This window comes from Cetorhinus maximus, chromosome 16, assembly GCF_964194155.1.
Source record: "Cetorhinus maximus chromosome 16, sCetMax3.hap1.1, whole genome shotgun sequence".
Lineage (NCBI taxonomy): Eukaryota > Metazoa > Chordata > Chondrichthyes > Lamniformes > Cetorhinidae > Cetorhinus > Cetorhinus maximus.
The window spans coordinates 60,587,934-60,600,794 of NC_135894.1; the positions used below are offsets into that span (position 1 = coordinate 60,587,934).

At 37.0% G+C, this 12,861-nt stretch overlaps 1 protein-coding gene across 4 annotated transcripts in view; it reads left to right on the plus strand.

The window, feature by feature from the left end:
- The window catches only part of scaf4a (SR-related CTD-associated factor 4a), a 104,715-nt gene that overhangs the window by 31,623 nt on the left and 60,231 nt on the right, over nucleotides 1–12,861 (plus strand). The window contains exon 1 of one of the 4 annotated variants that reach the window (XM_078559862.1): nucleotides 11,373–11,483. The exons of the other annotated variants lie outside the window; for them this stretch is intronic. Within the exon in view, the coding sequence (XP_078415988.1) occupies nucleotides 11,466–11,483 (18 nt within the window). The 5' untranslated portion in view covers nucleotides 11,373–11,465. Of the gene's footprint in view, nucleotides 1–11,372; nucleotides 11,484–12,861 lie in introns of those variants that run through there. 4 annotated transcript variants of the gene reach the window in all.

Genomic DNA, 12,861 nt, shown 5'->3' on the forward strand with positions numbered 1-12,861 from the left:
AAACTCTGGAGTGGTATTGGAGCTAACGTATCTGCTGACCCTTAATTCATCTTCGTGCAAACAGCACCGTGTTTCTGATCTATAGTCTGCATAGCAATTAACCTTTGAAGTTGCAAAAGGTTTATTGAATATCGATTTGACTTTGTACCCATAAAGAGAGATGCATCTACATAGAATAAAACATGACCTAGAATTTCAATGGTGCTGTGCTGCTTCTCTCAGGCGCTAATTGGGTGTCTGAGCATCCAATATAGTGGGTATTACGCACTGGAAATGCACTGACCGCTATATTGATGAAGATAGCAAAATAACTTTTGAAGGAACTGCTAAAGGCCCCACCACCAAAGTAAGTTTTAAAAAAAAACTTAGATAAAAACAGAAAATGTTAGCAGATTTCCAGCATCTGCTCTTCTCTTTAAAAAACGTACTTTTCTGATTGTGGAGCCAGAAGTACCACTGTCATACTGAAGATCATTATTGGTCCCTTTCCAATTGCTTCCCCCCTCTCACCCTCAGACCTACCTGAAGACTCTTGCTGGTGCCACTTTGGCCCGAAGTTGATATCTTTACTTTAGTTGCCTGAGGAGTGCCCAGTAGAGGTATGGATGAGCCCTGAGGTCTAATGTATACATAAGTATAAATTCTAAATTTGAATTTAAAATGGGAAAGTTGGTAGACGGCATCTTAATACATTGTGGATGGTTTGGCTGGGGGTGGACAAGAAAGGGTTGGATGCTACACAAAATCAGCATGGCAGGTTAAACCTGCCAAGGATGACAAAAACACCTGGAATGTTAACTCATCGTTCACTTCAATTTACTTGGAGTGTGGTAGCATAGTCATTTTGTGCCGGGCTAGCAATCCAGAGGCCTGGACTAATGATCCAGAGACATGAGTTCAAGTCCCAACAATGCAGTTGGGAAGATTTAAATTCAATTAATTAAATAAAATCTGAAATAAAAAAAGCTACCGTCTAATGGTGATTATGAAACTATTGGATTGTCATTAAAAAACAAATTGGTTCACTAATATCCTATAGGGAAGAAAATCTGCTGTCCAGACATGGTTTGGCCATTATGAGACAGCAGTGTGGTTGACGCTCAACTGCTCGGTTTAATGGCCCAGCGAGCCACTCGGTTGTATTCAAGAAGGTGACTCGCCACCACCTTCTCAAATGTAGTTAGTGGGCTACAAATGCTGGCCTTTCTAGCGATGCCAACACCCCATTAGTGAATAAAAAAATTCATTGCTACATTTATTTATTTATTGATCAAACCGAATATATAGATCTGAGAATGTTGTTCAGTGGGGGATGGAGAGAGGTGGTAGAGGAGCAGAAACCTGTCCATAAAATTGTTATTGTGTTTGAAATGGCGAGATGTTCATCCCTCATGGATCCTCTTGTTTCTGAAGTCTGGATTTGAGTTTGGCTCCATTCCCACATCCTTTTGAGAAGAGACTCTCATGTAGACCCCCAGAAATAAAAGCAGAAAATGCTGCAAATACTCAGCAGCTCAGGCAACATCTGAGAAGAGAAAAATGGAGTTAATATATCATGTCTGTGATCTTTAAACAGTTTTGCTGAAAGGCGGTTGATCAGAACTATTTACTCAGTATTTACTCTGCACAGATGCCTGAATGAGTATTTCTAGCATTTTCTGTTTTAGGTGTCCAGCATTCACAGTATTTTGCTTTTGTTGAAGTGTACTCCCAGAATCTGTTTGTCACTTCTTAAATATTGTTCTGATGGTCTTCAGCTCCTAAAATGTTATTGCTTTATTCCTCAATCTAACAGAAAAGGGAATTATAAAGGGGAATAAGTCATGGTATGCTCTGTGAATGGGCATTCTTGCTGTCCCTCATAAAGATATTCTGTTGCTTTAAAGACTGACTTGATTTTTGCAATGGATACCAAATGTTCTCCAAAATCTAGTTGAAAATTGGAGTCATATAAATTGCCTTTATAGGAATCCAGTGTCACTGCCACTAAAATAGGCATGCTATATAAGGTCTTAATTTTCTTGCGTCTATTGGCTTTTATCTAAAAATTTGTACCCTGCATGTCCGTCTGCCCTTGTTGGATATTATCGTGCAACCTCCTTTGTGTTCAGCTTCCCTGCTTGGAATAGAGTTATATTAGATATCTAGGCACTGTGACTGTGTTACAGATTACTTATGAGTAGTGGCACTAGGGAATCAGTTGATCGACAGAAAGGAGCTTTGGTTTGTCCTGGCCATCACAGTATAACTGCTTTCTGTTCCATTGTTCAGCAGTACTTCCTAAGATTGACTCTGCATCTAGTAATATATGAACAATTGGATGTCTGAGATGGAAGGAATCTAAACAATGAAACAACTGTGATCCCCACTACAGTTTCATGATATTGAATTGCCATGATTTTCCATCAAGAGAAAGAGTGCAGTAGCCTCAACCACAGCCACCATCTTCTTCTTTACTTCCGCACCCAAATACTCCAAAACTATTCCATTCCCCTATTATTGCCACACATTGCAGGTGCATAACTCTCAATGAGTGAAGCAACGGGAGATCCACCAGTATTGTATCCTAAAGACAGTCCATGAGAACTGAATATTAATACTAATGTTTAAAATAGCGGGATATGACAGTTTATTTGCATATTCAGCAAAGGAAAGTAAGACTCGGTATTTCTGTTGCCTGTTTTGTTTTATTACAACATTAAAACTCATGACTATTTTCACATTTCTACTGCTCAGGTTGAATGTTTAAGTTTTATCCCATTACCTATGTCAGTGGCTGAAGCAGCCAGTATTGGAAGTCTCAATGTCGTGAAATGACCAACCACAACTCTAGTGTAAAACAAGTTATTTTCCAACTGATTCTCCAAAGTTAGAATGATGATCTTTTAAAGCAGCCAAATTAATTTGAGATTTGGCCTGTAATAAATTTGTACTGCTTTATTACATGGATTTTTATTGTTCCACAGGTCAGAAACGTCGGAAATCATGAACACTTTGGTTATAGCATTTTAAATGAGGTTTTTTACAAGGTTTTTATTTCTAGTGTTGCCAATAGCTAAACAACACCCTAAAAGTTTCATCTAAATGATGAATAATTTATTTGATCGTGAGCTGTAATTATAGCCCTAATATTGAACTAAATTAGACCTGATAGAATTGATTTAACCATAACTTTTCTTTTGCATTGCCATGAATAGATATGGTTTTGTACATGGCAGATTTTGATCCCAAATGGCTTTCAACTATTCAAAATTAAATTTTAAATATTCCCTTCCCCCTCTAGCTTTCACAGGGCACCAGTTACTATGTGAAATTTCCCCTATCTTATAAATATTATTCAGCTAAATGCACCTCAATGAAGTACACCTGAAATTGATCAGAAGATTCCAGAAAGCCTAGATGATCAATGACCATCATTTTCCTGGTTTGCAGAAAGCATATAAGTAAAACTTACCAATGCCATATAAAAACGTCTTCCCAAAGTGTTAAGACGTAAGACCTGTGCAGTACTGATTTTACTGTTACGAATAGATATGTGCAAGCTGTGCCTTCTTGAAAATACCTATGGTACTTTGCATTAATCTTTTGCTGTTGGTGTGTTCCCTATCTGTGGATTATGTTCATTTATATCACATTTAGCATGGTTATATAATGTAAAAATCAGTTTTTACTTAAGGCCATGTAATAATATGAAATTATAACATTTTAAGTTATGGTATGTTTTAATTTTTAATATGTCGTATGTGTATAGTTTCTTTGGTCAAATACATCATAAACAAAATGGATACAAAGGTTTGAAAATTTTATTATTTTCCATTGAGGCCATTGTCCTTAATATTATTGTTTTACAACATCTTTTGGCGTTTCCCATTTTACTTGCAGTCACCACAATGGTGAAGATCACCCTTCTCCATCTCCTCCTCTCAGTCACTCATTCCTCCTCTTCTAATTGCATTTAAGTCTCATCACCTTACCATCTGGCCTTAGGCCTTCCCCTTTTTGGCAGTCTCATCTCCATCATTTGCCTCACCATAGTTCCCCTCTCGCTCTGCAGCAGTTGATTATACCATTTCAATTTCTCCTCGGCTACTTTCTTCGATGCTCCCACAATTCTTACTGACTCCCTGATTTGCTGGTTCCTGACTTTGTCCTTTCTCATTATTCCACATCCATTTCAGCATCCACATCTCAATTGTATCCTGTTATTCCTCTCCTCTTGATGATGTCCAGGTTTCTGCACCACTTAACAAGGTTGGTCTCAACTGTCTTGTAGAGTTTTCCTTTCAGTTTCAGTGATGCATGCTTTAAATTACATAACACTCTACTCCACTTCTTCCAAACACTCAACCAGAGCTAATCAGTTGGCTTCATTTCCATTTTCATACACCCATTTTGTGCCACCCCTGGTGCTTGAAACTACTCACTTTGCCCCATTCTTCACCCATAATCTTTACACCTTCACTCTGATCCTCTTCCCTAGGCTCAAACTGACAGTCCATAAGTTGGACCTTGGGCCTACTGATCTTCATACCCCTTTCTTCCAGTGCTTTTCTCGAGTTCTTCAGATACTCGGTCATGTTCTCATCATCTCCACCACATAGCTCAGTGTCATCTGCAAGCATCATGGATCATGGCACTTCCTGTCTCACTTGCTTATTTAGAACATCCATGGCAATCAGGAAGAGGAAGGGGCTCATTGTTGACTCTTTGTGTAATCCAACTTTGGCTTCGAAGCTCTCACTGTCCCCCACACAGCCTCTTACCCTTGTCTGGCACTGCTTGTACATGTCCTACAATAGTCATATGTACTTTCCAGAGACTTGTGAATTCTAGTACATCTCCAGACTTTCCTCCCTAGGCACAGAGTCGTAAGCCTTCTCTAAATGGATGAATACAATCTTCATGTTGCATTATGAATCTTCAAGATTGTTATTGCCCTTGCCATCCTAACCATATTGCTACTTTTTGTTATATTTCACATGCCTACTTAAAACGGCTGACTACTTTTCAAGGAGCTTTGGAACATTCACATACATGTTACCACTGATGACCATTTACTGCTAACTGAAGTTAAATTTGGCTTGAACATTTCTTGAATTATAGTCATATTATGTACAAGATAACAGTGACATTTTGGGTGGGGGAGTGGTACTGTGTGGACATGGGGCAAAAGATTGTTTCTAATGGGATCAAGCAATTTGCAAAAGCTTTTGGGGCATGATGACTTCCAGTAAATGCTCGTTTTAGCGACTACAACGAATGGAAAGCTGAGATCATAAATTTGTTCAATCCATACCGAATTACCTTAAGCTCCATTCTGCTGAATGCTAGTATCTAACAGATATTAAAAAGTCTCCTTGTGAACCTTCAGTCATCCACTGTTGCTGTTACAAGCTTTTAAACTGTTGCTTGGAGAATGCCTAGCAGCAAACATTTTGTGACCTTTTGTCTGCACTAACATTGATTCAGAATGTTGTTCACGACCCTTTTATAAAACTGGAGGAGTTCTATAATAAGTAAAAGTTTGTGCATAAAATAACTGCTTTAATTAATCTCTTGTTGAAAGCCTTTCCCTGATTAGCCAGCTGCTGCAATTCCAGCAGAGCGCCTTAACTACATTGTTTCCTAATTGAGAACTGTAAATATCACTAACGGTATGATTGACAGCACTGGGATTCAGATGGTTGGGTGGTGAGCTTTAACAACCTTCATCTAACCCAGGTTGATGACATGAAGACCAGTAATTAACATTTAATACATTGACATTTTTAAACTTGTATGGTGGTACTCTGATGTGCTTAACCTATTTTTTTTGCATGGTCTATGTTGCAAAAAATTGGCAAAGAAAGGTTGTGGGTTAACTCCATCCTATCATATTTCTGCTTGTAACTATTCATTTTTCAAAATGACTCTGTGCTTGCCTATCAGTGCCAATTGCCTGGGTTATATGATGAATTTTTTTCAATTATATTTGAATGTGCCAACATGAGTTTTTCAAACCATTTTTCCTGCAAGGTTGAGGAAAAATCTTGCTGACGGAACTGTAGTAACGCTGCTGCTGTTGTTTATCTCCCTTCTCAATTAAAAAAAAAATTGAAAAATGCCAAACTGAAAATTGGTTGCAAAAAGAAATGTGTGTAGGGCTGAGTGGTGTTGCATATCATGATTTTATAAATATAAGATTGGATGTGACTAGCCAAACTAATACTGTTGGGCTTTTATAAATTTTGCAAGTAACAAAAGTATATTAAGTGACAGTAAAAAGGTACTGCACAAATATCTAGAAGTTGCTTTGAGAACAGAGTTACTGCTAGCATGTTTGCAATTTTCATATTTCATATAGTTGATGTTTCAATAAGCTGATATTTCATAATAGTTAGACATATTGTATAGCCATTAACCAGCCACTGAAGTATGAAGAACATAGCCACGGACGTGGGAGTGATTAATTTAGGCTCTAGGGTACCTTGGATTGACTTGCTGGATGAAAGGGACCTTCTTCGCTGTGAACATGAACAAATATGAACTCGGCTGGATAAGCATCAAAAACGTGTTTCAGAGAATAGAGTCTTTTAGCATAAACAAGTGTAAAATAGCTTGTGTCCTAGTGTATTGTGCAGTTCTATTATGCAGACTTGTTTTCTGTAGGTTTCTTGACATTGCTGTAAATCTTTGTATGGTCTTTCTTTGCATGGCAATGTATCACTTGGTGATTTTAAAATAAAAAGTTAAAATGATTCTGCTCTCTTTATTAAAACCTTTTGAAGTTGCAATATACAGTCAAGCAGTTATGCTCAAAAAGTATGCCTTTTGATTACGTGCAAAATTAGTTAAGCACTTATAGGGGTTAGCACTATTTATTTCAGATGTGATGGTTAGTTTTAGCTGATGCTGTCATAGCAAATTCAGATGCGAGGAGGCTAAACTGCTTGACCTTGACTATGAAAATATGCCTCAACATCAAATTATATTAATGAGCTTTCTTTAAATAGTAATTACTAATTTTATTCAGCTGCATGGCAATCTAGTTGATTTAGTAATGCAACCATAGTTGAATTTTCTTTAAATACAGTAAAGTTACACTGATGCAGAACCACTTATGCTGCATTTGCCCTGGAAGTTATTCGTACCGTAAACATTTTTAATCCTTTTTTATAATTGGTTTTATAGATTATTTAACGTACAACAATGGCTGGACAAGACCTATTGGTCCATCCATCAAGTGCATTTTCACAATTTCATATTCTGGTTATTAAGCTGAAAAATGTAGTGGGAGCTTGACTTGCTCTGCTGTTCCCCTTGGAATAAGCAACAGTAGCAATCTTCACCATTGATGACCCATTTTCAAATACACAAGTGCTGAAGTAGCTGTTTTGAATCGTGTTGTAAAAGGTGTTTATGTAGTTCCTTTAAGATGAGCAATATCAGTCGTAGTGTTATGACATGGGGCTGGGTATCATTTAAAGCTCTCATTATTATAAATGTTTATATAATAATGACTTGCAGTTTTCATTTCCAGGGTCTAAATCTATTTCTTAATTGACTAGTGACTCATGTCTGTGCATATAAAGTCTTTTGTGAAAAGTCATTATTGAGCTAAAAAGTTAATTCATTCAATAATTTGAATTACATCATATATAACACAAAGTGGGAATTTGTTGCAAAAAAACAATCAATTCAGCTAATTTGAATTGAGTTTCACTTGAGATATAACCGAGATAATTCACAATCCTTTGCATAGACATCTTACATAAACATGGAATGCACTGGCCAGTGCCTGCATAAGGAACACTCATAACAGTATTTCTGAAATTCACACTGCCAAGAGGTTGACACTGTGTGTCATCTTTGGGTTCAGTGTGGTTAGAAAGCCACCAGCTTTACTTTTGATGTTTGTATCATTTGAGCCTGCTGATAGAATTACTTATAATTGCACCAAATATCCACTGATTTCTACCTGGATATTTTATAGAAATAATGTTTTGGGGAATGGCGTAAAGAAAATGTAATATGTGCCAGATTATCATTTGAAAATTGACACGATACTTCATGATTTGCTGGATATCAAATTCATTATTAAAAAATCATAACACAAACTGATGTTTAGCATTCCATTTTGTTCAATTGTGGTTCAACTTTTGAATTTAAATGCAGTCACATACATTGAATCGTTACAGAACAGAAGGAGGCCATTCAACTCGTCGTGTCTGCGCCGACTCTGCCATATCACAAATGCTTGAATCTTTATGATTCTGGTTAATGTGTTAACTGGTTTGAAGAAGGATTTCAATGCCAAAACACTGCATATTTTGGTCCCAGAAGGCTAAGTTAAATGTGCTCTGAATGTATGCTTATTTTAAATATAGACAAGCTAATTCCCTGTATTTCTTTAATATTGTCATGTATACAATTCATCAAAACATTTAGATCAGGATTTTGTAGTTTTTTTATCTAACATTTAACTTTCTAATCACACACTACTGCTTCCTCATTTGTCAACTTACCTGAATGAAGTTGTGCCTCTTTGAATAAAAGGAGGGGGAATATTTTGCACATATCAAAAATGGAAACATGGGTAAATTTTTTCTTAAATTATTCTTTCATGGGATGTTGGTATTGTTGCCCATCCCAAATTGCCCATGAACTGAGGGGCCTGCTAGGCCATTTCAAAGGCCAGTTAAGAGTCAATCATTTATTGTGGATCTTGAGTCACACGTAGGCCAGACCAGGTAAGGAATGTAGATTTCCTTCCCTATAAGACAATTGATGGCAATCGAAGATAGTTTCATGGTCACCATTACTGAGTCTAGCTTTATTAATTGAATTCAAATTCCACCAGCTGCCATGATGGGATTTGAACCCATGTCCCTAGAGCATTAGCCAGGGCCTCTGGATTACTATGCCACCGTCGTCTCATCTTTAGTTGCATATGTTAAATTTTTAATTTGTGTGTGCACAAGTTGCACCTCATGCAGAACAAACTTATAAATACATTGTTTTGTAGCCCATCATAAGCATCTTCTACATATGAAGTCATTTTTTTTCGGCCATATGACAGGTTTGTGAAATTATTTGATATTGAAAGCTGAAAGATATATAGGTACAAAAGCGAAATGCTGTGGATGCTATAAAATAAAGCAGAAAATGCTGTAAATTTTCAACAGGTCCGACGGCATCTGTTGGGAGAGATGGAGTGTTAATGTTTCAGGTCTATGACTAGACAAAAAGACCATTGACCTGAAACGTTAACTCCTCCACAGTTGCTGCCAGACCTGCTGAATACTTCAGGGTGTTCTGGGAATGGAAATTTAGCATTGCAACTCACAAATGAACTAGCAGCTGACACAATTTGATACATTCTAGTTTATGTTGGAAGTAAGAAAGATTTGTATGTAGCTTACTGGCAAGACATTGTGATATGGAAAGATAGGAAACTTTAATGGGGACTTTGAGTACATCACTGCATCAGTTTGAATTGTGGATGGGGGAAATAATGCGCACTTGAAAGAGACTACACCTCGAGTATTAGTATTTAATTCACAAACATCTAGAGTGCTAAACAATCTTAAATAATATTTTCCCCTAGAGCTACTGCTTTTTTGCTCTTCATGAACTAGGACTTCGGAGGTGGTCAAGCTTCGTTTTGTACATACATATTAACATATAAGATTGTCAGTAGTTGTGATTACGTTGAGTAACTGATATTCTTAAGATCATTCATGTTTTTCTGCATTTGGGATTGCATCACAACTTGCATGCCTAAGTCATTGCATGGATGTAATATTGTATGAAATACTGTCAGATGTTGGGCTCCTCAGGAGCCTGTAAAAGAACATCTATGCTTTCAGCAGTAGATAAGAGTTCTTGGTACATTAGAAAAAGATATATTTAATTTGAGATTAGTCATTGCATATTGCACAGTTTATATGCCACACTATTGTTGAAAAATGAAATGTAAATAGTGGCATAAATTTCCACTGGTTGTTTCTTACCTTAGAGTTGAGAATCTATATGTACCTGCCCAAACTCTTCAAGAAAATATATCCTCTGATATTAGGGTGTATACTTGCAGCATTTAGATCTTGTGGTTTTAAAGGGGCGTGCCAGAAGACACACAGATTCACCTCTGATAATACAGAATTAGTTGATGCTGCTGTGCTTATAAAACAGCATACCCTCTGACTTAACTGAATAATGCCAATAGTGATAAAAATACGTTCATACTAACTTGCATTTGGAGCTCCAATTGACTGACTTGAGTCTCTCCTGTGCCATGAGACCATGGATGCACTACATAAAGAATAAAACATTTTTGTTTCTACGTTTGACAAAGCTTCCAGCATCTTCAACAAGTGGTTATGACCCCTTGTGTCTAAAAACTAAATTGTATTTTACTGTCTCCAGCATTCAATTCTGTTTATAAGCCTTGGCTAGTCCTTACCATTCCAGTTTAAAACTTAATTTCAGTAGCAGCTTGCATCAGTGCAGAGGATGCTTTAACAGGTATGTTCAACGTTGCAACAACTCGAACCATGGCAATTCTGCCCTCTGAGCATAAACAAATTTGCCTTGTGCTTATATTTCACAATTTCTAGTTTGTTCTTTTTGAATCTTATGTCCCTGAAAGTTTGGAAAATTGGTAGCTAAATCCTATGTCAAAATCAGCATTTGTTGATAGCAACTTAAAATCTCTGCAAGTTGCATTTAAACTCTTACCTGGCCCCCAAAGCTTCAGGATATGCATTTACTTGCCCATGAAGGTAAAACAATTGGACATCCCGCTCTAGAGTATTTCATGAGAGCTATTATTTGATTCTTCAAAGGATAACTGTCACTATTTTGAAAGCTCCCTAACCAGTAATAAATTTATTGAACTGTATTGGTCAACATTACTATCTCATTTTTCCATTGATTTCTCAAGTTATTAAATGCTGTAATGGACTCACTAGGTATTTAATGTGTAAGTGTTGAGGTGAGGTATGAAGCTACACAAGATGAAATAATGATTGGGTCACTTGCTTGTCTGAAGATAACTGATATCAATGCTGCAATATTGGAACTGTGCAATTGGCTTCAGTGCCCCAAGGCCAGGTAAATGCAAAATTGGCTGGAGAGAGACTGAAGCACAGATATGATTTCAGCCTCCACTCCCTCTTCCACCACTCACTGTCTCTCTATGCCTGTACTTCAAAAGAATCATCTCGAGATGGGAGGGCTGGCAGCACTTGTGAAGCAGTCTCCTAACATGAACCATCTCTTTGAGCCTGGGCAGAAAATTGGATGGGAGAATTTAAGATGATTAGCTATAAAAATAGAACAATGAAAAGCTTTTTGGTGTTTGTCATAGACTGCTTTACATATCAGACCATTAATGGAGCAAGCATTATGATGCACCTGAATTTTTGAACATTACTCTTGAACATCTTCAATTATTGGACATTGTGCTAACAGCCACTTGGGTTAGAATGCTTCCTGGTGACACAGTAAGTCTAGAAATGTCATTTTATTTCTACAGTTGCCAAATTGCGTAATTTTAGTGTAAAAATATAATTTATTGCAATACTGAAGTGATGGAATTATAGAAGCTAACAATTGTTTCCCCTTTTCTAGTGTGTAAAATGACCATTTGATATATAACACAAATGAAGTTTTCAGAAACATTTCTACTTTTTAATGTTTAACATTCACTATGCAAGAATTTTAATTTTAATTTGTTTATTTACTCTTCTAATTAATGACCATAACTCCAAAGATTAGAATTTAGACCCACTGCTCACTCTGCTATTGGGGAGCCAGAAAGAGACTTTCAACAAAAGGAATATATTGCTCACCTACCCATGACATTTCTCATTATGCCATTGCAATAAATGCCTTTGTGGGTTTGTCACTTAAATTATGCACTATTACATATTGGCATAAAAACAAATCTTTCAAAGTCACTATTCATTTTATCGTAACAGTACCTGTACATGGAGCAATATAGAGTCATAGAGCGGTTACAACACAGGAGGCTAATCTTGTTTGTGACTTCCCTGCCCCGTATCCTTGCAAATCTTTTAATATAATTATCTAATTCCCTTTTGAAAGTCACGATTGAATCTGCCTCCATCATATTTTTAGGCCATGCATCCCAGATCCTAACCGCCTGCTGCATTAAAAACTTTGTTCCTCTATTTCACTTCTGATTCTTTATCTAATCACTTTAAACTGATTTCCTCTGGTTCTCGACCTTTCCACCAATGGGAACAGTTTCTCTCCATCCATTTGTTAACACCATGATTTTGAACACCTCTATCAAATCACCTCTCAACCTTCTCTTAAGGAGAACAGCCCCAACTCTACTAATCTGTCCTTGTAACTGAAGTCCCTCATCCCTGAAGCCGTTCTCATAAATCCTTTTCGCACCCTCTCCAATGCCTTCACATCCTTCCTAAAGTTGGTGACCATAATTGGCCACACTACTCCAGTTGATGCTGAATCAGTGTTTTTATGAAGGCTCACTGTAACTTCCTTGCTTTTGTACTCTATGCCTCTATTTACAAAGCCAACGATCCCGTATATCTTATTAACTACTTATTTTCAATGTGCCCTGTGACATTCAACGATTGGAAAGATAGATGTTACTCTCTATGGGTATGACATCATGGCTAATTCACCTGATTTTCTTGACCTACAGAAATATGAAAAATCCTGATTGAGTGGCAGGAAATAAGTTTGGATTATGATCAGTCCCACAAATTATACAATGTCATTCAGTCTCACTGAATATATGTAGAGACATATATTGCACAGCTGGGAATAATGGTGCATCTGAATTTACTGAAGTAGTTTCGTACCCATGTGTGATGACTATGATTTTGA